This window comes from Heliangelus exortis, chromosome 21 (genome assembly GCF_036169615.1).
Source record: "Heliangelus exortis chromosome 21, bHelExo1.hap1, whole genome shotgun sequence".
Lineage (NCBI taxonomy): Eukaryota > Metazoa > Chordata > Aves > Apodiformes > Trochilidae > Heliangelus > Heliangelus exortis.
The window spans coordinates 7,016,829-7,038,388 of NC_092442.1; the positions used below are offsets into that span (position 1 = coordinate 7,016,829).

General features: G+C 38.8%; 1 protein-coding gene across 6 annotated transcripts; it reads right to left on the reverse strand.

Annotated features, from left to right (window-relative positions):
- Window positions 1-637: 637 nt before the first annotated feature.
- Window positions 638-20,537, reverse strand: SLC6A4 (solute carrier family 6 member 4). Of its 6 annotated transcripts, none has more exons than XM_071765681.1 (15): window positions 19,962-20,537; window positions 13,202-13,426; window positions 12,387-12,992; window positions 11,538-11,672; window positions 10,529-10,748; window positions 9,972-10,110; window positions 9,439-9,573; window positions 7,502-7,605; window positions 6,695-6,822; window positions 6,253-6,365; window positions 5,474-5,605; window positions 4,394-4,493; window positions 3,910-4,010; window positions 3,359-3,526; window positions 638-2,608 (listed from the first exon to the last, which is right to left on the reverse strand). In XM_071765681.1, exons 3-15 carry the CDS (start codon window positions 12,844-12,846, stop codon window positions 2,534-2,536), a joined length of 2,010 nt encoding a protein of 669 aa, XP_071621782.1. In that variant the 5' UTR covers window positions 12,847-12,992; window positions 13,202-13,426; window positions 19,962-20,537; the 3' UTR covers window positions 638-2,533. The 6 variants fall into 6 exon arrangements, with proteins under 6 accessions (XP_071621782.1, XP_071621783.1, XP_071621781.1 ...); XM_071765682.1 differs by lacking the exon at window positions 19,962-20,537 and adding an exon at window positions 14,694-15,545; XM_071765680.1 differs by lacking the exon at window positions 19,962-20,537 and adding an exon at window positions 14,428-14,682.
- Between the last annotated feature and the right edge of the window lie 1,023 nt (window positions 20,538-21,560).

Consider the following 21,560-nt stretch of genomic DNA (forward strand, 5'->3'; position numbering starts at 1 on the left):
TGCTTATGTTATTTTACTGCATCTTTTTTTGTGTGAGGTAAGGCGTATGAATTTTTTAATGTATTGCATTCATATCTGTGTTCTGCTGGAGGTCATATTTTAGATTTGTCAGTCTGTTCTTTCAAGGGCTCAATCTCCTAAGTGTAACTTGGTAAGTAAGGTATCTGACAACAGTTGTAGTTTTAAAAGTACATTTTCATCACTTTTCACAATGGTTTCTTTCACTTTGTCTTGTAATAAATTTATCACTTCCATGCTATGGTAAGTTGAACTAATACAAAAAAATGATTTTGAGATTTTTGTTTAGCATTTTGTTCAGAGTTAGTGACGAGACAAAACAGGAGTAAAATTAAATGCCAAGCCTTCCAATTCAGAAGACTTGAGATGAAATTAGTTTTATATGTAAGCTAATAGAGTAGTAAGGAGTTAAAAAGTGTAATGTGAATTGATTCTGTTAGACTAGAGTGAAAGAATATGTAGCAGAGGGGCAAGGTTCAAACACTAAAGGAAATCCCCTGCTTTTTGTCAGAGAGGCCTTTTTGGTGTAGTAAACTGGACTGTATATTTTGCTTTTTCTTGAAATTGATGTTTAGCTTCGCTCTTCCCATAAGAGAGAGGCAGAAGAGACATCTGCAGGTTGATTATGAATATTAAATTTATTACAATAACAGTTTACAGTACAAGGCACATACTGATGACTTACAATCAGCTTGCAACACTTGTAACTAAACAGCCGCATAAATTAATACAATTGCATCATGTACAAGTTGGAGGGAGGGAATGCTTAGTTCTGTACAGCTAAAACTCCAGTTTCATTCACTTTTCTTAAAAGGCAATTATGGTCCTAATTTACCAGTTTCATACATTCCTTTTCACTGTTCAGAATAGAGGGTAGGATACATTCATGGGCTGGATAAGCAGAACGGGAGCTGAAGAGAAGGGATTTGTTTGCCTCAAAACACTTTTAATTGCAGACCAGCCCACTTGGTATCAATGTAACTGGTTTTTGTATAAAAACAATGTTTAATGTATGGCTATTTGTTGAGCTACCTGATAAATATTGGTTACTGTAAATGTTTTCAGATGGATATATAAAAAGAAGAAAAAAGACCCAATGATAAAAAAAAAAAAAAGAAATCAAATTCTCATTGATTTCAACCTCTCAGTATTTCAACCACTCAGCTGAGATACTAAAAAATGAACTTATCATAAGGAGATTTAGAAAACTTTATGCCATTTAACAAAACCAAACAAACAAAAAGGGAACTAAACTGCCTTGCAAATTCTGCTTTTATAGAATGAAAACATGGATGTATTTTCTTTTTGCATTGTTCAGGAAAAGAAAAGACTTTTTAATCTACTTCTAGAGGGTTTCCTTGCTCCTTGTTCCCATCCAGGACTCAGATTTGGTTATTCTAATGAAGAGAGCAAAGATCCAAGATAAGGAGTGATCTTCTGGACTATATTTATAAAAATATTTTTCCTGTGACTTTGCATATCAGCATTGCTTTTTATATCGTCAAAGAATCTAAAAAACTTTCACCACTCTCAGTACGTCTGTACTCTGAGCACTTCATTCTCTTTTCCACTGAGAAATTCAAGCTGATCACTCTGTTTTACACTGTGACTGTTGCAGGGCTTGTAGTAATATCAGGGCTTCTTGGCTGACTTTTAAACAGTATAGTGACTGCTAGCAACTTAGGTACTTATCAGGTAACCCATGATGAGTTTGATTTGGTCTAAAGGAAAGTAAGGCCTAGGACATTACAAAAAATGCCTTTGCAGTATTTGTTGTACAAGAAACAATTAATAGAAACTGTTACTATCTACAAAATGCAGGAAATTCTCCCCAGTGTGCTGATCTATGCAGAGCCATATATAGTAGTGCTCAGGGCTGTTTCCTCTTCCTTTCTCCACTCCACTACAAACTGAGGGATTGAAGAATTTCCTAGTTTTTTTGGCTTTTTTTTCTAGTTGATAAACCCCTCTCTTACTTGAATAATATATGGCTATCAGAAATATTTTTGTATTTTCCAATGTAGTTTAAGCAATCGGGAGACCTTAGAAGCGAATGCGACACTGCCCAGTACGAACGATCACATTGAGGAAGGTACAGGAGTTACTGCCACAGACTGGGGATTCTACACCTAACCCTACCCCTGACACTCCTGGAGTGTCACACCTGAGTGACAGGAGTGTCACTGGAGTGTCACACCTGACACTTGTCCTGGCAATCACACACACTTTCAAATGGCCCCAGTGCCCCCACGTGGAGCAGTGGTATCCTCAGGCTCACGGGGTTAGTTCTGAGTCAGTTCAGTCTGGTTAGAAGTGGACAGTCCATTTCATGGAATTGCTTGGATTAATGTGCTGGAGGCATCATGTTTCCAAATGCCTGTTGTCAGTGAAGCCATCTCCACAGGAAATTCCTCTATTTGTTGTCTCAGTTGGGAATGTAATTCTTAGGTGAGGGCGAAGAGGGGGGAAAGTTGTTTTAAACTCCCCTGCTGTCCCCCCAGAAATCCAGTTTAATTTATATTGCATTCATGCGGATGTCTCCAAATGGGATTTCTGTAGCTGTTTCTGGAGTAATGCTTTTCAGAATACGCTGTTGGAAAGAAATCAATATTAGAAATTGATTCATTTTGGAGATAATATATAACATGATAGCCACTTAGAAAGAGATTTATAACAAAACTATGACTCTGGTTTGAGTTATACCTTTGGAACCACACAAGGATGTTTCAGACTTCTGTTATTTCAGCACTATGAAGACATTAGGTACTATGGAAGTACACAGTGTTATTTTAAAATTATTTGTAGCATACAATAGGAATCAAAGTTTGACAGGACTTTGCAGCTTGCTTGTATACTCTTAAGAAAACTGAACATATTCTTTCTGATCAGGTATTTACATAAACTTTCAGGAAGTCCCCAGAATGTCATCACAGGCTGCCACAGATTTATGGCAGAGAAGTCTTACTAAGTGTAGGTGAAAAAAGTAAACTTGTTCTTATAGATGTACCCAAGGAAACCAGTCTTTCACTGCCTTATTCACATGATTCTCTTATCTTGTGTGATTTCTAGTTAAAGCCTCCAGTTCACCAGAGTTTAAAAAAAAAATTATTGTTTTAATATTTTATATGAATGTGCCAGGGGCCTCAGTAATACCAGGGGACATGTGTGAATCACTCAGAATGGGCAGAAGACAATTAGCTAGCAGCTGGCTAGGAACAGGACAGCAGTAATCCTGAAACCCTGGGGCATCAGATCCTAGAAAAATCAACAGGTAATCAATCTTTCTAGGAATCATCTCCTTCCCAGCAGGTGAATAGAAGCAACAAAGCATCCTGGGTACCTCCTTAAGTGTTCCTGGAGTGATGATCAACCGATAAACCATGTAGATGGGAATGCAGATGATAGAAGAGGTTCCTATGCAGTAACCCACTACTGTGGTCCAGTAGGGATAATTATAATCAAAAAGCCGTAGCTCGGGAGGGTTGGATAGGAAGCTGCAAGTGACAAACTGAAAAAGAAAATAGCAAAGTCTGAATACATGTATTTCAGTGGCACACAACTTTAGGGAACTAAAAAAACAAAGATGAGGACTCAAGGAGGATTAAACATACTTTGATGCTGAATGTACGTTTCTTCAGCAGAGGGAAAGAGAGGAGTTCTTCAGAACTCAGTTTTATTTATCTAGCTCATCTACAAAAATCCTGAAAATAGTGATTTAGTAACAAGACCTTGCAACATTGTATTGGATTTTTCACTTACTAAGCCTTTTGTGCTTAACAAGAATTGTTTCTTTTAAAACTTAACCAAAAAAATTCTGTAATTAAGCTTTTAGAAGTCTAAGTAGCTGCATTGTTCAGTGGTAATTTTCTTGTGTTGGAGAAAGAAACTCACCAGAAGGAAGATGGGGCTAATTGCTACCCAGCAAATCCGCCAGTACCAGCCCGGGGTAAAGCCAAGCATTTCTTTCACATCATTGCAGAATTGGTTGATGCCTGTGGAGAAAAGTGGGAGGAGAATGGTGGCAGCAGATACAAGTTTTTCATAAGTACATGTGCAGCATTTTGTATGCACTGCAAATAAATCCAGAATCCATATGGAAAGTATTTTTCCTTTAACTCTTAATTATATTAAATCCAAATTGTTCTGAATTACAGCTCTTGTTACGTTTAGATGCCACTGAACTTCTGCCAGAGAAAAATGAATAATAATTAATTGCAGGAGACTTTGTGATGAGTGGGTTTGTAAAAAGGCTTGGTAAACTTTTTTTTTCTGGAGACATGAGTGATCTTGTCTGGTGAAGCAGGGGAAGTGGAGTGGTGTAGAAGCTCAGGAGTTTGACTGAGCATTGGCTTTGTCAGTGTGGCAGTAGACGTACCATAGAACCAGGCCACAGCAACTGCTTCTAGAAACACAACTGTCAGGACAGCTGGACCTGTGGCATATTCTTCAAACAGCTTTACCACATATGCTCCTCCCTAGAAAAGAGATCATATTATCAGGGAACCAAAGATCCAGTGATGAAATCCTGTAATACTGCTGTTTATTTTTGCCTTCATCTGGATTACTGAATCTGGCAGTTTGAGCTGGATTTTAAGGAATAAAAGATATTTTCTGGGGCTTGATGCATCCTGACTGTGATAGCATCTTCTTTCTCCAACCTGAGTAATAGTTACTGAGCAGGAAACAAACAGGGAGCTACTTTGCTTTTTTTTCACTTGTGACAAAGGAGGAAAGAATTTTGTGTCTTGGAGAGGAACTAAATCTCCTTTTACAGTAAATTCTCCAAATGAGAAGGAAGTTGCACATAAGTGAGCAAATGGAGTTAAACAATAGAAGAAAGCCATGTATTTTTTTCCTTATGATCATTACACTAATTATTCAACATGTTACTTGTGAAAATTAAATCCCACAAACCCCACAGGGACTGTTTGTTGTGACTGATCATGATTTCTGGCCTGATTTGATGAGGACTACCCAGGAAATTAATTGCTAGAAATTTCTGGAGAACAGCAACAGTCAATTACAGCATTTTCTAAGTGATAATTTTTTTATCATTATTTTTAATTCAAAATACAATTGAAACACTGCAAAAAATAAAATAAAAACTAATACTCTTTTAAAATACAGAACTTTTGAGAACAAGAAGTAAGCCACATACAAAATGTGGAAGGTTGCCTGCTTACTGATTCAGCAATTGGAGCAGTGGCTGCATCATTTATAATGTGTTCTGCTGAATTGCAATCTGCTGAAATGCAGAAGCATTATTTTGCAACACATTTGCTAATGAAAGATCCTGTTCACATTCATTCCAAATACGGATTTCTAATGCATAAAGAAAACAGGCTGAAAATTTAATCTGATTTCTTGAAACTCTTCCAAAAATACTGCCCTCTTCAAGATATCATTTGCAGCAAACTGCCAGTAAGGAAAGCCAGGGAGTGGATAAAATACTCACAAATGTCAGGGTTGCAAGTGACCCCAAAAAGCAAGTGATGATCAGACCAAGGACAAACAATTCCCTGCGTTTGCTCCAGACATGTGGGAATTCATCCAGTACTGCAGTAATCACTCCCTCTAGTCCTGCAAACTGAAAAGCATGGCAAAATCACTGGAAAATAGAGGGCAATTTTACCTGCTTTAGCATATGTGTTGGTGCATAAGAGAGCTTTAAATCATTGACCACTGGTGCTTTATTCTGCCTGTACAGTTGATGTGATGGTTGCCTTTCTTTGGTGTGTAAGAGAGCCAAGGTTCTGAAATCAGCACTAGAAGGAGCCAATTCTCACTTTGTAAAACCAGGCACTTGCTTAGAACATCTCATTTTCTCTCCTGTTGAGAAGGCCACCTCTAGTTCCCACCTGTTAAATCCAGTTAGTGTGAAAAATTTCCAAAATTTAATAATTGCTTGAGTTTACAAGAGAGGAGGGACCTGGCAGGCTACATTGAACCAGGTGTTTATGGATCAAGTGCTTTAGTTGTGTTTCCAGGTCTGTTACTAATTGTCACAATATGGCACTAACAAATAATTTTATTTTATTTAGACCTACTTAGATCAAAATTGGAGTAATAGTTACTGTCTTAAAAGGCATGTGGAGATCTAAAGCTAAATTATAGGCTTTAAGCCCTATAATTGCAGTGCAGTATTTGTTATTCTGTTTTTTCTGATGTTTGTGAGGCTAAGGCCATACCCCAGATATCTGAGAGGGCTGCTGGTCTCAGATCCTGTCTACTCACCGTGCTGTCTAATCCCAGTGTGAGTAACATCAGGAAAAAGATGATGGCAAAGAAGGTGGAAGCAGGCATGTTTGCAATGGCCTCAGCATAGGTAATGAAGAGAAGGCTGGGTCCTGATGTTAGAACAGAGAGTCAGGGATAATTGTTAGTGCAGTGCTGCTATTTTACTCTCCCAGGTTGTTTGCCAGGGGGAAACTTCTCCCCCCAGGCTGTTTTGCAGTGTGCAGTTACCAGATCTGTGAAGTTACATGCAATATGACTTTTATCTGCTGTCTTCATGGAGTAATTTTTTTAGCTGTCCTGTATCAGACAGTGAATCCATATCCTGAGTTATATACTAAATATTTTGCATAATTTGAGCCGTTCTCAACCTAACAGATAATACACAAATACATTCTATCTTAGAAGCAGTTTGAGAGATGTGTACAAAAAGCTAGCCTACCAGTGTCTTTGGCAACCTCTGAGACATCTTCATTCCTCATCTCAGCCATGTATCCCAGCACGGTGAAAATGACAAATCCAGACACAAAACTGGTGGCACAGTTCACGGTACTGGTAACCAGAGCATCTCTGCAACAGAAGACCTAACTCACATCAGGGAATTGGCATCTGCTAGAAAGAGTAGTTCACCACCAGATGGAGTGAGTTTCTGATCTGAACAGACTCCTACAAAAACTGGGGGAATACAATGAAAAGAACAAGCATCCAGCTTGAAAGAAAGGAAGAAAGAAATTCATACTTACTTCAACTTCAAAAAAGATACTGTAATTGAATGCTGCATATATACTGGTGTTTTAGAAAAATGGGAATTACTATAGGAACAGTAAAGAACTGAGAATTTTATTTCACAAATTATAAATAAAATTTTTAGCATAACAAGGAAGCAACAATCACCATTCAGCTCAAGACCTCCAAGTCACTTCCTAGCAAACTGCTGAGATTAAATAACTATAATGTGATCATTTGGCAGGGGGTTTGTCCATTTTGTTGTGACAGGTTTCTACATCTTGGACTTGCTGTTAATGGTAGATACTATCTTTCTTTAGGATAGGCACAACAGAGAAAAAAGGTTTCAAATTGCAAGTTCTTTCAATAATGGCTTTTGTTCTGTTATGGTTCTGTCTGATCTGTAAGGTACAAAGGTCTGACAGTTCAGTGCTTTTCACCAGCACTGTGTTTCTGTTTTTGTAAATACCCATAGTGACATTTTTAAAACTCAATTTTACATGCAGAATAAGGTAGAACTCACTGGTAGCAGTTATTATGGAACTTGTTGTAGCTGGCATAAGCTAATAGGACTCCAAAACCTGGACCAAGGGAGAAAAAAATCTGAGCTGCTGCATCCACCCAAACCTGAAAAATATTGAAGTTCAAGAAGAAATGACATGAAACAGATGGAATGAGTTTGGCATATTCAAAATATCACCCTACAAAATCATGTTTCACTAGTCTACCCATAGTCTTGCCTGGTCTAATAAAGATTTTTTTGAGAGAGCAGGTTAAAATAGGAATATTTATTGTTGGTCTGTGAGAGCTGTAAACATCCACTACAGTTTTAGTGCCTATCCTGTGCTTGCTGTATCTCTTCACACTATTGGAAGTACTCACTGAGTTTCCTTCTGGCAGCATCTTTGATGAGATTGCAGTGATTTGCCTGTAATGGTTTAACACAACTTGTGTTAGGTATAGAGAGCATTCTGTCCATGACTTTGCAGTGGGTTTGGGCCACCTTCCTCCAAACCCTGTGTGCCCTGCAGTAGTCCTATGTTTGGCTGTGTGTCCTCCTGATTGCTGCTCAGATTTTTCCTAGACTTAATGGAAACACATTTGAGAGTGTGGACACAGTTCTAGTGCTTAGGACTCAGCTCAGCTTTGTTGTAGCCATGACAGACTCAAGTGTGATGATCTTGTTATGAAAAGCCTGTTGTACTTGAACAGTGGCCACAGCCTTAATGAGTTGTGTTCCTAAAGTACAATATCAGTTCTCTTTCTGAAGGTCAAAGTCCTCATTTATTTCTCCTCTTTTGATTGAAACATGGAGTTCATTACAACTCATTTCTAATATTCTCCTCCATCATGTGAGGCCACCCTGTATCATCCACAGACAGAGCTCTGTCATCATCCAGCACGCAGATTGTAATCTGCTGTCCTCACTTCAGATACATCCAATACAATATCAATGCCCTTTATTGCTTTTTCAGAAGATGTGGTCCCTTATTGGAGATGGTGCTTTATCAGAGACTGGTGTCTTTTCATTTCCTCTTAATTCAGAACTCTCCATATCAGCTGGGCAGCAGCAGACATGCAAACATTAGAAATTTTAATCTTTATATTTGTAGTATTTATTGCTGTGGGTTTTTTCCATCGCCCTCCTCCCTAGACACCTTCATAGGCAGCAAAGTAAGTGCAGCCTTGAGCCTGATGGACAACTTGTCATCCACAGAGTTCAAAGCTGAATCAGATCCTGGAATGCTTGGGGTTTGTTGGTTAGCTCAGTTTTGTCCTTATTCCTCCTTTCTTTCCAACTCTTGGTGGTGTATGCAAACCTAGTTGATTTGTTCCTTCTCCACATGAACTTGGATGCTTGAGTTGTTTTAGTTGGTGGCTACAGAAACTCTCCTTAGGCTTATCTGCCAAAGCTCATCAGGCTGGAGACCTGAACTAACCTGCACTATTTAAATATGGACATCACTGGGCTGTGGAAAACCTTGCCTAAGTATGTAGTGATCTCCACAGCCAAAAAAATGCCACTAAACAAGTTGTTAGGGCTTATCAAATTTGGTTTGCTCAGTGTGACTGTCATAGGCAAAGGATTTTGTTGCAGTGTAGCAGCAATTGTAGCTGCTCACTCAGTGTCAGGTTGTTCAGTTTTCATAGCAAAAAATTGTTTGGTCACTCATTTTCTTTCTAATCTATTTTTGACACTAATCCTGTTCAACCACAATATGGGAACCCTACTATTAGTTCAAGCTAAATTGATGAGGAACTTTAGTCTTTAGAAAAAAACCTTTGTAATGTAGAGAGTAGCATGACTTGAAATAAGGTCATAAAGTCAGGCTTGTAAGTCCATGCTAAACCAGCTGTTAATCATGTTCTCTACTAAAAGCAGACATTGAAGTATGTACATGCTGATACACATGCTGACAGGCCAAGTGCAAATTTCTGCCTTTTTATAATGTTTTTTACCTCAGTGGCCAGGAGTTTCTGCCAGTCAGGTTTCAAGTAGTAGACAACACCTCTCCAGGCTCCAGGCAAAGTTGCACCTCTCACTAGCAGGATCAAGAGTATGATGTAGGGGAATGTAGCAGTCACCCATACGACCTGTGAGGGGGAGCAGAAAGATTGCATTTGCCACGGGCAGAAAGTTAACAGGTGATAATGAGTTAAATGAAGGAGAACTCTCAGCACTTATAACTTATGAACCTCTCAGAAAGTCTGTGAACAGGCAGCTTGGACATACACACCTTTGCTGTCTCTTGGCAGGGTTGTTCTTGTCCAGAGAACAGTGGCATAACTTACTGTTATTATATATTACTTGGGTAACAAGTCACTCTGCAGTGAGTGCTTCCCAAATACATGAGCCTATAATCCCTGCTATGAAAACACCCTGAGATAATTCTCAGTTAATTGAGAGTTAATTGAGTCAAGTTAATTGGCTCCTTTAGAATTGCTGTTAGGCTACACTGTACCAAGTTGATTTATCTTGCTTTTGCATTCACCTTGCCAGATGTTTTGACCCCTTTCCAGATGCTGAAGTATACAATGGTGAAGATTAACAATAAACAGAGGGTCAGTTGCCAGCTAATGCCCCCCAGGTCATCCAGCCCATTGGACCTGTGCACCTGTAGAACTTGGCGGCTGAAAGAGGAAAGAAAAACACAGTAGAGATATTTCTTTTAATAAATACTGACTTTTAAGTATGCTTTGAACAGCCCCTTACTGTGATCTGAATAGTAGAGGTAGTCCTGGGTCTTTGATAAGTAACCTTCAGAGTAATGTTAATTTTTATATTTATTTTTTTCTAATTAAAAGCTTGATATTAATGGTATAATAAATGATAAGTGATGACAGCTGGCAAAGGCTGGGAAAATCTGACCTTAAATATAGACTGCCCTCCCATACACTCTGAGCTTTCATGTGCCTACAAGCACTTAGTTATTTGAACAGCTCACACAAGAGCACCATTACCACCAGCCCTGCTCCCCCTCCAAGGAAAAGCTTGCTGTGTGTTCCACCACTCTCTCTAATATTTCTGTCCTCACTTACATGCACTTACGTATAAAATTCTTCTGCTGGAGAGATGGAGTGTGGGGACCAGCTGACATTGTCCTTGCTGAAGTAGTTTGTGCAGTTGTCTGTGTTCCAAGCATTTGTGCAGCTGGTCCACGGCAGCTCCGCCGTGAAGGAGGATACGAGGTAGTAAAAGGCCCAAGCCATGATGGTGTTGTAGTAGGAGGCTACGTAAAGATCTATTATGCAGATGGCAAAGCCAATTCCTAGTAAGGCAGGAAATAACTACATGAAGTGAGGCTAAGGTTTAGGCCAAAAATAAGAGGAAGGAATTGGTTATCACATCAAGTACAATTAGTGACTCTGGCAGCTCTGCAGGAGGTACAGGGACTCTCTCAAGTGCTTACAACACTTGAATTCCTTGTGGTTTCAAAAACACTCAGGCTCCAATTCCAAACAAGAATTCTTACTCAAGACAAAACGTGCTTAAACGTTTTTTTTCATCTGTGCCTAAATTCCTATTTTAGAAATAGGCATCTTACACTCTCAGTAAATAAAAAGGAGAAGATGAGAGCTGTAACACTCGAACAAGAGTAAATGAGCACATAGAACAGGTCATGCTCTAAGGAGAGCAATTGACAGACCAGGCTGAAGATCTGGAATAATTTCTTTGTAATAGCTTTGTAATAGGAATAGAAGATCTGTATTCTTCCCTAGTTTTAATTTTGCCTCGGATTCAGTAATGTTGCACTTACTTTATTCATTACATTTTTTGTTTATTTGTTAACAAATTTTTAGGCTTGGGGCAGAGAAAGTGGACTGACCTCTAATCAATTTGAGATCTGTGTGTCATACTTGTAAACAAGAGTACACACACATCAGCAGCTGTACATGAAGTTCTTATGAAAGCTTTATTTGTAAAGCAAAAATCTTGTGTAGAACAAGCTTTACTGTGCTTTATGAGATTATAATTTTTTTTCAGAAACTTCACATTTATAGGAAAATCTTAGAGTTATTCAGAAAGTTTCTAGTAATTTTTCATTTTCTTTCTTTACCTTTGAATATAGGACATATTTTTCTCCAAATTGAAATACACCCATTCCTGTGGTACTGTCCTAGTGCTAGTTCCATATAGAAGAGAGGAATCCCTCCAAAGATGGCCATAATTGTGTAAGGGATGAGGAATGCTCCTGCAAGAAAGAAAGCAGATGATTATAACTCTTCATAGGACTTCTTTTCCAATAGCAGCACTCCATAAACAACATTTTCTTTTATCTCAAAGGGAAGATGCATATCCTTTCCCTAGCCAGGGTGCCCCAATGAAGTACTGTGGGATATCTCATAAGAGTAACTACTCAGCAGACTGAATTAGAAGCAAGTTTAAGGCCAAACTTCTCACATTTCTGTAACATAAAATTCACTGGCTACAGTGGACACAGCTGTGAGATGGGCTACAGATAAAATAATTAATTTCTTCAGTAAAATGCCTTTGTTACATCAGAGGGACAAAACTCCTTTCCAAGATCTCCTTCATTAGATTTATATTTTGGCTGATGCCTCAGTGTGTCTAAGAACTAGGATTCCTGCTTAGTTATTTTTGGCATGTTGGTTTATTTGATTTTAAAATACTCAAGACAGGGTTTGAGTTCTTCCTCTTGAAAAGTGGTTCTGCACCTGACTGGCTCTGTTCCTAGTTGTAGTGTGTTCTTTAGGTCTTGCTAAATAGTTTTTCTTCTATCCTAATGTGTCTGGTTATCCCCAGAATTTAGGTTTTCCAGTTTTCTTGACAAGTAATTTCCCTTTGGTCATTTGTTATACATGCTATTAAAATAAGCCACTGGATAATCCATGTATAAGCAAGGAAATTCAGCATTAAGGAAAAGCAAACAGAAGCAGGCACTGACCTCCACCATTTTGGTAGCAAATGTAAGGAAACCTCCACACATTTCCCAGATCCACTGCATATCCAATGACAGAGAGGAGGAAGTCAATTTTTTTACTCCAGGTTTCTCTGTCCTCCAACTCCATCAGCTGCTGCTGACCTTCTGCTCCACAGGTGGTGGAAGTGGTGGTTGTAGTGGTGGTTGTGGCTGCTGGGGCAGCACTCTGGGCATCTTCCACCTCTCCCATTCCGTTGCAGGGAACAGAGCTCTGAACTCCTGAATAACCATTGGAGATCTGAGCTGCCTCCCCTTTATCTCCCTGGCTGGGATGGACTTTATTGCCATCCTCCACAAGCCGTAGGGCAGATTTAGGGTTCCTGACAAGGAGTCCATTCTCTTTACAATCATCTTTGGTACAGTCTGAGACATCTTTCTTGGAAGTCAGTGGCTCAGTCTCATAGCTTGTTGCCTTTTTCTCCATTTTTTTCACAGATTTGTTCTGATCACTTGAAGATGGACAGCAGCACTGAGTCCCTTTGTGGCTTGTCTTTCCTCAGTTTTATTCCCAGCACTTTTAGAATTCCTCTCCCACATTTAAGCCCATCAGATTGAAGGCACAAACACCATCTAAGAAGTGAAAAACAGTTAGAAGTCCATTACAGGGTTTACTTTTGCTGGTAACTTTCAAGTAACATATGACATATTCCGTGATTAAAATACTTCTGAAATTAATTAACCATCACAGCATGCAGCGTGGGTCATTTAGCAGATAATCTGTTCAGCATTTTGTACAAAAGGAAGGAAGGACTCATCCTCTTGTACAGAAGTTGGTGTACCTGGTTTATAACCTCTCAGGGAGATTTGCTGGACTTTGTGCATTGCTGGGCAACTCACAGGCAGTCACAGTCCTGCTGCCTTCTGGTACCATGTTCTCCCTCTGAACATTTCTCTCATACTGAGGGAAATTGTGGGACTCCCAGTTTACAACAATGAGGGCAGAGTTTAATGGGGCTTGTATTTTCATTTTCATAAATTCATTCTGTGACTTCTACTGGCAATTTCTAGATTCACCCAGAATGAAGGGAAAATAATTAAACAAATATGAGTTAGCAATGGATATACAAATTACATCTCCTGATCACCTTCCTTCAGAAATCCCAGTGTCTGTTGTTTAGCACAGACCTAGAAGGCTTAAACCAAAGTTTAGAAAAGTATTTAAATCAGTGGTTTTGCATCAACTAACCTATGAGGTTCAGTCAACACTAATAACAATGAGAAAAAAAAGAGAAGATCAAGAAACTTCAGTTTGATTGTTTTCAGTAAGAACAAATGTGTTTCTAAAGGACAAAATTTGTCCCCAGATTTAAGTCCTTGGGAAAAATAAAGGCATATTTCATTCTGTTTGGATCTGCCAACACTGTGGTTCCAGCCCTGGGAAGAGGGGCACTACTCCTGTTCTGCTGTCCACCACCAGCAAAAAAAAAAAAAAAGGCACTGGGAGAATCCCTGGATTTACCTGCCCTCTTCATATGTACTAGAAGCATAATCCAGGGGAACTAAACCATCCTGAAATCAAGTATGAAACAATTTTCTTTCAGAGCAGAAAGAACAGAAAAAGAATTGTGAATCAGTGGGTCATGTTTTGTTTGTTCACATAATGTAAATGCCCAGCTGCTTTTACTCAACCAAATCTCAAAATAGGATCTGATTCTCTGTTCTGTAAATTCCCTGGGGGGTAGTAACCTTGCTTTAGAGCTGTTACACAATCTACACTATGCCACCACAGATTAAGTTATAATTACATTTAATTTTAGCTATTTTCAAAGCATTTTGCTACAGTAAATACCATTGTCACATTCTAGCAGAAGAATAAGCATTACTTTACTTCTGACTGTTGGAAAAACAAAAACAAAGAGGGGATATTATTTGCTCACCACTAGAATTTGCTCATTGCCAGAGCTCTTAAAACTCAGGCTTTTCCCAGCTTTTTACTTCGTGCAGAACTTGCTAAACCTCTTCCTAAAACATTTATCAGTGCAAGCAGAAAGAGAAGGGACATTACCAAGCTGCAGAGCAAACAGATGTTCTCGAGCTAAGTCTCATGAAGGTGTTGTCCAGAACTGTCAGAAATGTCTTGTTCTTCAGTTTTCATTCTGTATTTGCCCAGATAATGTCCTTTTCCTCACATAGCAAGCAGTGCATCATTAATGCTGAATTCCTACAGGAGCAGTACTTTGCTACCATTAGTTAATCATCCACAAAGACTGAAACATCTTCAGAGTTCCAGAAAAAAATTATTATGGAAAGGGAGAGGAGTTTCTGTTTTACCTGCAGGTCTATAGAGACTGAGTGTCTTTGGAGTCTGAAACTTTCCAAATGTCCCAAAAGAGCTTGGGTAGATGAGAACAGTTCTACCACCACTGGTGGCAACAAAAATCCTAAGAGAGGCCACAGCCAATCCTGTCCCTGTGTAACCATGTTAAATATCAGGTAGGAATATGTAAAAGTAACCTGAGCCCTTCTGGACTTTACACCTCTTACTCATAGATGGGAAAGCAGTAAAGGATGTTGATTTAGCTGCATTATCTCAAGAGATTGAATTTTCCATAGTTGAGACTTACACCCTTGCTGTAGTTATAAAACACTTTATTTCTGCTCAGGGCTACTTCTTGGCACATCCTTTACTGAGGAGGAGTCATTGAATGTATTATTAATTTTCTGCATCTACAACAACTGAGGTAGTTGTCCTACTCAGATCAAAGGCTCCTTCTGGTCATCTGCAGACCATAGGAAAGAAATATCCCATTATTTTAACAATTTTTGTAAAACTTTCAGTAGGTTTGAGCCTAAAGTATGCAAAACAATGTGAGACTTGAGCTGGAATTTAAACTATTCCTTTCTGAAAGAGAATCACAGTTTGCAATTACACCCTGGGGAATCTCTGGAGTGGTGGACTCCACAGCTATGCCATGGTGTTCACAGTGGCATAGTTGGCACATGAAAACAGAACAGTTACAGAACCAAAAGATTTCATTGTGCTATAAAAGAACTGTGACAGAATGTATGTTTCCCCTCCCTCTCATTACAATTCAAGGAAAAAAAGTATCTGAAGAAATTGTAACAGCTACAGTCAGTGTAAACAGCTGCAGAAGTAGAAGATTTCTCAGTAGTTTTAGTCACTAGAATGACAATAGTGAACGACAGAAGAAATGTCAGTTTATTACCTATTTTCAGTTGGAGCTGTTGCAAAGGTTGCTCTGACTTACATACACATTGGCTTCTTATCACCAACACAATTAGCTACAGGAGAAAAAGAGAAGAAAAAAAAAGAGAAAAGAAAAAAAAAAAAAAAAGAAAAGGAAAAGGATAGCTGTGCCTTCCTTTTGCTCTGAACTGGGTTTTGTAGGTGTGACTTTGCTCCTTTGAGAGTCCTCAAGTGTCTGGGCCTTTTCTCTCTCCAGTAGCTCCGAACAGGGATTATTCTCAAAGGCAGTTTTCACCTCTGTAACCTGTGCTGTCCAGGAACACGTGGAAGGTGCCACTCTGCCAGCAGTAAATTCACTGCTCCTTGCACAAAGAACGACTTAGGAGGAGTGACCATCAGTGCAGTGTCTCCTCCACAACTATTTCCTGCTTTGCTTGTTCATTGAAAACAGTAGGATGGATAATTGAAGACATGTGTTTCTACAAGCTTGGATGAAGCCACCAACGCAGTTCACATAAACCAAATATTAATTAAATTACAATTTTCGACTACTCCCACACAGAGCTCAACTTGAACCAGCACTCTAGATGTAAAAGCCCTGTTTGTCCCTTGATGCACAAACCCCACTCCTTTGCCTCTATCAAAGTGATCCCCACGAAGCATCCCCTGTCCTGGGGTCTGGTTCTTCCCAAGCAGGGAGCTGCACCCTTGATGTTGTCCCTGTGTTTCTGGCTTGAGGCAGGCAGTGACCTCTCGTGGCAGTGTGGGAAACCCTTTCCTTTAATGCTTTGCCATCTAGTGAAACAAACCTTTCCAGCACTTGGAAACAAAATTATTTTCCTAGTCTCTGTATTTTTAAAGGAAAGCATTGACTTTTAGTGTGTCTAGGTGATTAAATTAACTAGGTTGAGGTGCAGCAAATAAGCTCAAGTAACCTGGAGAACATTTTATTGGGGGTAAACTCCTCAGTACAAGGTTTGTTCAGCCTCACAGTGTGTGACTAGAGAAGTCATTACTCACCTCCAAATGATCAGATTCAACTAAGTTACAAAAATTGTATATTTTCATATCTTTCACTTCATTTTTTTTTCATGGTTACTGTAAACCAATACTTGCTGGAGTATGCACTGGGTTGCAGCTGAATCCCTTTAGCAAAACTCACTTGCACTGCTCACACTTGCCTTACTTATGTCCATTTTCATGCTAGCACTTGCAAAATAACAAAGTACTTTGAACTCTAAGACAAAACATCAGCCTACACAGTTGGCAAGCAAGCACAAACATGAAGATGATTTCTGTTAACTTGACCTAAATCTCCCTTTTATGACGATGTACTTAAAATTGTTAAAATTAGGTAGCTGCTTGGCTGCCTACTACAGCCTGCAGTGACAGTGCAGTTCCCACAGACAGGGAGAGAGTGCAAGGCAATTACTTTTACCTAGAAAAACAAGCAAGAAGTTTGCATGACAAGATAGAAATCATGAATCTCACACAGGAAAAGGCTGTGCTGTTTATCTGTAGCTACTTTTTTCACGTCTGAGCCACAGTATCAACCGTGACTCTCTGACAGCCACGGACCTGGGTGTTTCCAGGTACTGGACTCTGATACATACAGCAGTAAACATTTCTGGTCTTTACCCATATCTCCACACACAGTCCTAGTCTGTCTGTGGCCTGGGTGACAGTGAGAACTTTGTAAAGCTTATTTTTTTGACAGGCTTTTACCTGCTGGTGTAAATACATGGGTCATATTTAGAGTTCATAACACAAAATATTAATGCCTTTTGCTAGTGGCTGTGTTCACATACACTGATTTCATTTAAAAATGGGTTCCTAGAATACCTTTTCTCTTCCCTTGTTTCCATTAGGCAAGCTGAAAGCAAGGGTGACAGATTGTATTTCAGAATTCAAAAACTGATACTCATAATTACAAAGTAAGATACTGAGTCCCAGCTTTGGCAGGGCTGCTGATAAGGACAGAATCAGAGGCCTGAGGTGCAAAGCAGACAGAAGCTGCTATCTACCCCAACAACTGAAAATGGATTTTCTTTGTTGTGCTCCTCTAGTCTAGTTTAAGAGAGTAAAAACTTATTTTTGATAAAGAATCATCAAACCCCACCAAAATTAATGGGTCCAGTGAATTATTTCCATAGAGGGCAGGACCTGATCCCAATGATTTTAAATGTAATTGGATTTGGTGCTTCTCCACATCACTGTAATAAGATGTGAGCATTTTATAGGAAAATTGCAGTATGTAGAGAACAAAATAGATCCTATATATGGATATTTGCAGCTTTCCAAAGACTTGCTCACATTCTTATTAAAACTGAGTACAACTGTACTCAACAAGTAGTTCCACTGAGACAGTGGCCCTTCTGGGAGAATAAAAGGCTACTTACCAAAGTAAGAGTGGCACAAGGAGTGAGGTCTCTCCAATTAACTCATGTATTCCCAGATAAGGCTAAATAGGGGTAAGATGTGAAAACTGTGCTTCTGCAGGTAACAGGATTAGGGCAGTATAAACATTTACTGAGTTTTCTATCATGATCTTGTCCGTGTTTCAGTCTGAAATTCAAGTTAGCAGGAAAGTAAGGTTTTACCTTTAAAAATTTGTCAAGAAGACAAACACTGTTGTAGTGGGAATGCTGCCAAGTTGGTGACAGTCATTTAAAGAACAGGGAGGAGGGAAGAAAATGCATTTTCTGGTTTGAGAGCATTCATATGTAGTGCAAGGAAACAGATAAGCTTAGCGGGAATGATAATCCTTTTGTATTCTTCCTCAAAATTATTTATATAAATTTGAAGGAAGAGTTCTAACCCAGCAAATTGCACTAAATAAATAGAGCCCTGTTCTTTGCCATAACTCTGCACATTAACAGACATGGTGTTTGTAGCCTCAAGTGTAAGGCAGGCTGCACATACGTGCCTGGATGCATGTACTCATGTTTGTCATGTTGTTACCTAAAGAAAGGAAAGAAACAGTCACTATTGTTTCCAAATGGTGTTTCTCTGAAAGAGACTTGTTAATGTCTGGCTTCAAATTACAGACCCTTTATTCAGGCTCCAAGTTCTATTTAAGTTCTTTATGAAACCCTTATCCCACAGGTGGGCTTCATTATGGTGTGTAAGTTCTGTAAGAAACAGATTGCCAAAGCTGCAAACACAGTTTTGGAAAAGAGTTAGAATCCTAATGTCAGATAGGTCACCAACATACAGAATGGACATTTCTTTAGGTTCTTATTATTGTTCCTAAGGAAAAATTAGCAGTTTGTATTTCCATGGAGGAAAGTAGGAAAAAGCTTTAATACACTGCACATTTCCATGTGTGGAATAATTTAGGGGTTTTATTAAATTCCAATTTTGTGGCAGTTTTTCTTAATTTGTGTAACTATTCATTGCACCCTGATTAATTAGAAAATGGACCCACAACAGTAACTTGCCATATGTCAAGTTTAAAAAGTACTGTCCAAAAAAATTATGGTTAATTCACTCACCAAAGGCACCAGAAGATGAAGCCTAAGTGTATGAGACCTTCCCTAGTAAAATGCCTGACAGATAATAACCCACTTTAAAAAAAATCCCGCAACATTTCCAAGAATACAAATCCATTAAATGCATGATCCTTTTCTCCCCCAGCTTTCTTAACACATCAAAATGTGTTTTCTCTGACTATTTCAGTTACATTGCATTCCTCACTGAAGCTTCCACATTACTTAGCAAACTATTCCAGCAAGCCAGTTGGTTTCAGCAGTAATCATGATTGACTATAAATATATATATGACATACTCTTCAGCTTTATTACTTACAATGAATCAGTTACCTTCTAAAATATAATTTAATATGGTTAATAAAACTTACTTAAAGCCCTTTAAAAATCAGCAACAATTTGCACTGATTTTTTTTTCTTCAGATTTTGCTTCTTTATTTTTTTCTTATAGTTTAATGCTTTTTAATAGATTTTAAAAAAACCCTATACTCAGTTATGTGGACTGCCAAAACTGTAATTTCAAATTATCATAACATGTTCTGCTACAGGCATTTGACTCCCAACATTTGTAATTGCTGGACAAATGCCTGTACAAGACAGAGGAGAATATGTTACATCAGAAAATAAAGAAAGCATTAAAAGTCTGCAAAATCAAAGCAAACTTTCACCAAAAAACAACCTGTCTTATTTTCTCACAAAGCTGTGTGAAATGTACATTTTCCCAATAGTTTAGAAATAACTCCAAGACTTTAAAAGTTAATTTAAAATTAAATGAAACACAGTATTTAGGACTCTAGTTAGGATTTCAGATTTTATAACCAAAGTTGAAAGAGGCAACGAGGAGTGAAAGTTAGTGAACCTCCAATGTTAAAAATGTTAAAAACAAAATGATAAAATACCCACCTTTGGGGTTGGTTTGAAGCTCTTCCCTTGGAGTTATCCAAGCTCGAGTAACCTTCACCCACATTTACTTCAGAGTCTCAGGAGCTCAGTCTGTGGGCAACTCAGCATCTTGGTGAGGTTTTTGTACACCAGTCCCCCTCACATGGTCTGATTTCCAGATAATCTGCTGCCAAAGAGCTCTTTAAGAATTTTTGCGTCACTTCAGTCAAATAAACTTTATGTTTCACCAGGGCTGCAGCTCAGTTTTCCTCCTAGAGGTGGGTGGCTACATTTGTCTGTTCTGATCCGTTCTAAAGAGCAGGATCCAGTGAAGGCAGAGTGAGAAGGGGAGAAGCTTTTCTGGTAAGGGACAGTTTTGCTGGCCATTAATCCAGCTATAAATAACAGGAGGGTGATGAGAGTGGAGACAACAAACAGGACAGAAGCTTTGAGGGAAGTCAGTAAATTACAAGTTTGCAGGTGGGTCTGTAGATTAGAGAAAGATAGGAAGGACTTGGGTATTATCACATTAAAACATGGCTTGGAAAGAATAATTTCTATAGCTGAATATTTACATTATTTTAATAAAGAAATAAGATTTACTTTTGTTTTACAGCATTCAGCACAAACTCTGTAAAAAGCATTTAGCTCAACAGTAATTTCCTTTCTTCCTATCACTCCTCAAAATATCTCGCTCAACCTCTGACACTTGCTGTTTTCTCCAGCTTCTTTCACCCAGCAGTTTTTCATTCCTAGACTTTACAGTTTGTTTATAAAGTTATAAATCACAGGAATGGTGCATAAATCAACAAAATAGTGCCATAATTTAGGTGGTGGATTTGCAAAAAAAAAAAAAAAAAAAATCCAAACAGCGGAAACCCAGAACGGGGACAAATAAGAATAGAATTGTTAGAGCAACAGCAGTTTTGCTGGACGTGGTTGCCAGTTTTCGGAGACTTGTTCCAAACAATTGAAAAGAAAACAAACTCCGAAAACTGAAAAGCACGGGGATATAATTAGCATTTTCCTTTTTCTGTCTTCTGGTCCCGTCACGATAGCAGCAGGCAGGCAGCAGCGTGTCACTTGCACCATCGCAAGGACGTCCTGGGTATTGCAACTGCAAACAACCGAGTCTTAGACCAAAATAATAATTTTCGCTTTCCCATTAATTCTGCTGGGCAGTATATTAAAAATGTTCCGTCAAATTAAGCTCGTTGTCTTAGAGACTCATTGTTCTTTTTGTGAAAATAGCAATATCTAGCAGTTACTCATCTTCTCTCTGCTGTGCTGAACTCTTCTATCCAAAATAAAGTTATTTAGCTCTGTTTAGCTGCCAACAGGATAAAAACCCCACAGGTTAATGCCCTTATTGTAATTGTTCACATTCTTCCCCCTGGACTGTCCTGCTCTGAAGGGTAAGGACAGATACTTTCCTGCCTCACTCTCTAAACCTTTATGAAGCTCCAAGTTCAATGTTTTCATGTGTAAGGATCCATTTGTGGATCAGAGCCCATGCTTTGGCTAGCAGCCTTTTTCTTTCTTTCTAGGGAGGTGGGAGGACAGATGGTGTAAGTAATTTGTGCTTTCCTTTTCATACAGACATCCAGCTCACCACTGCTG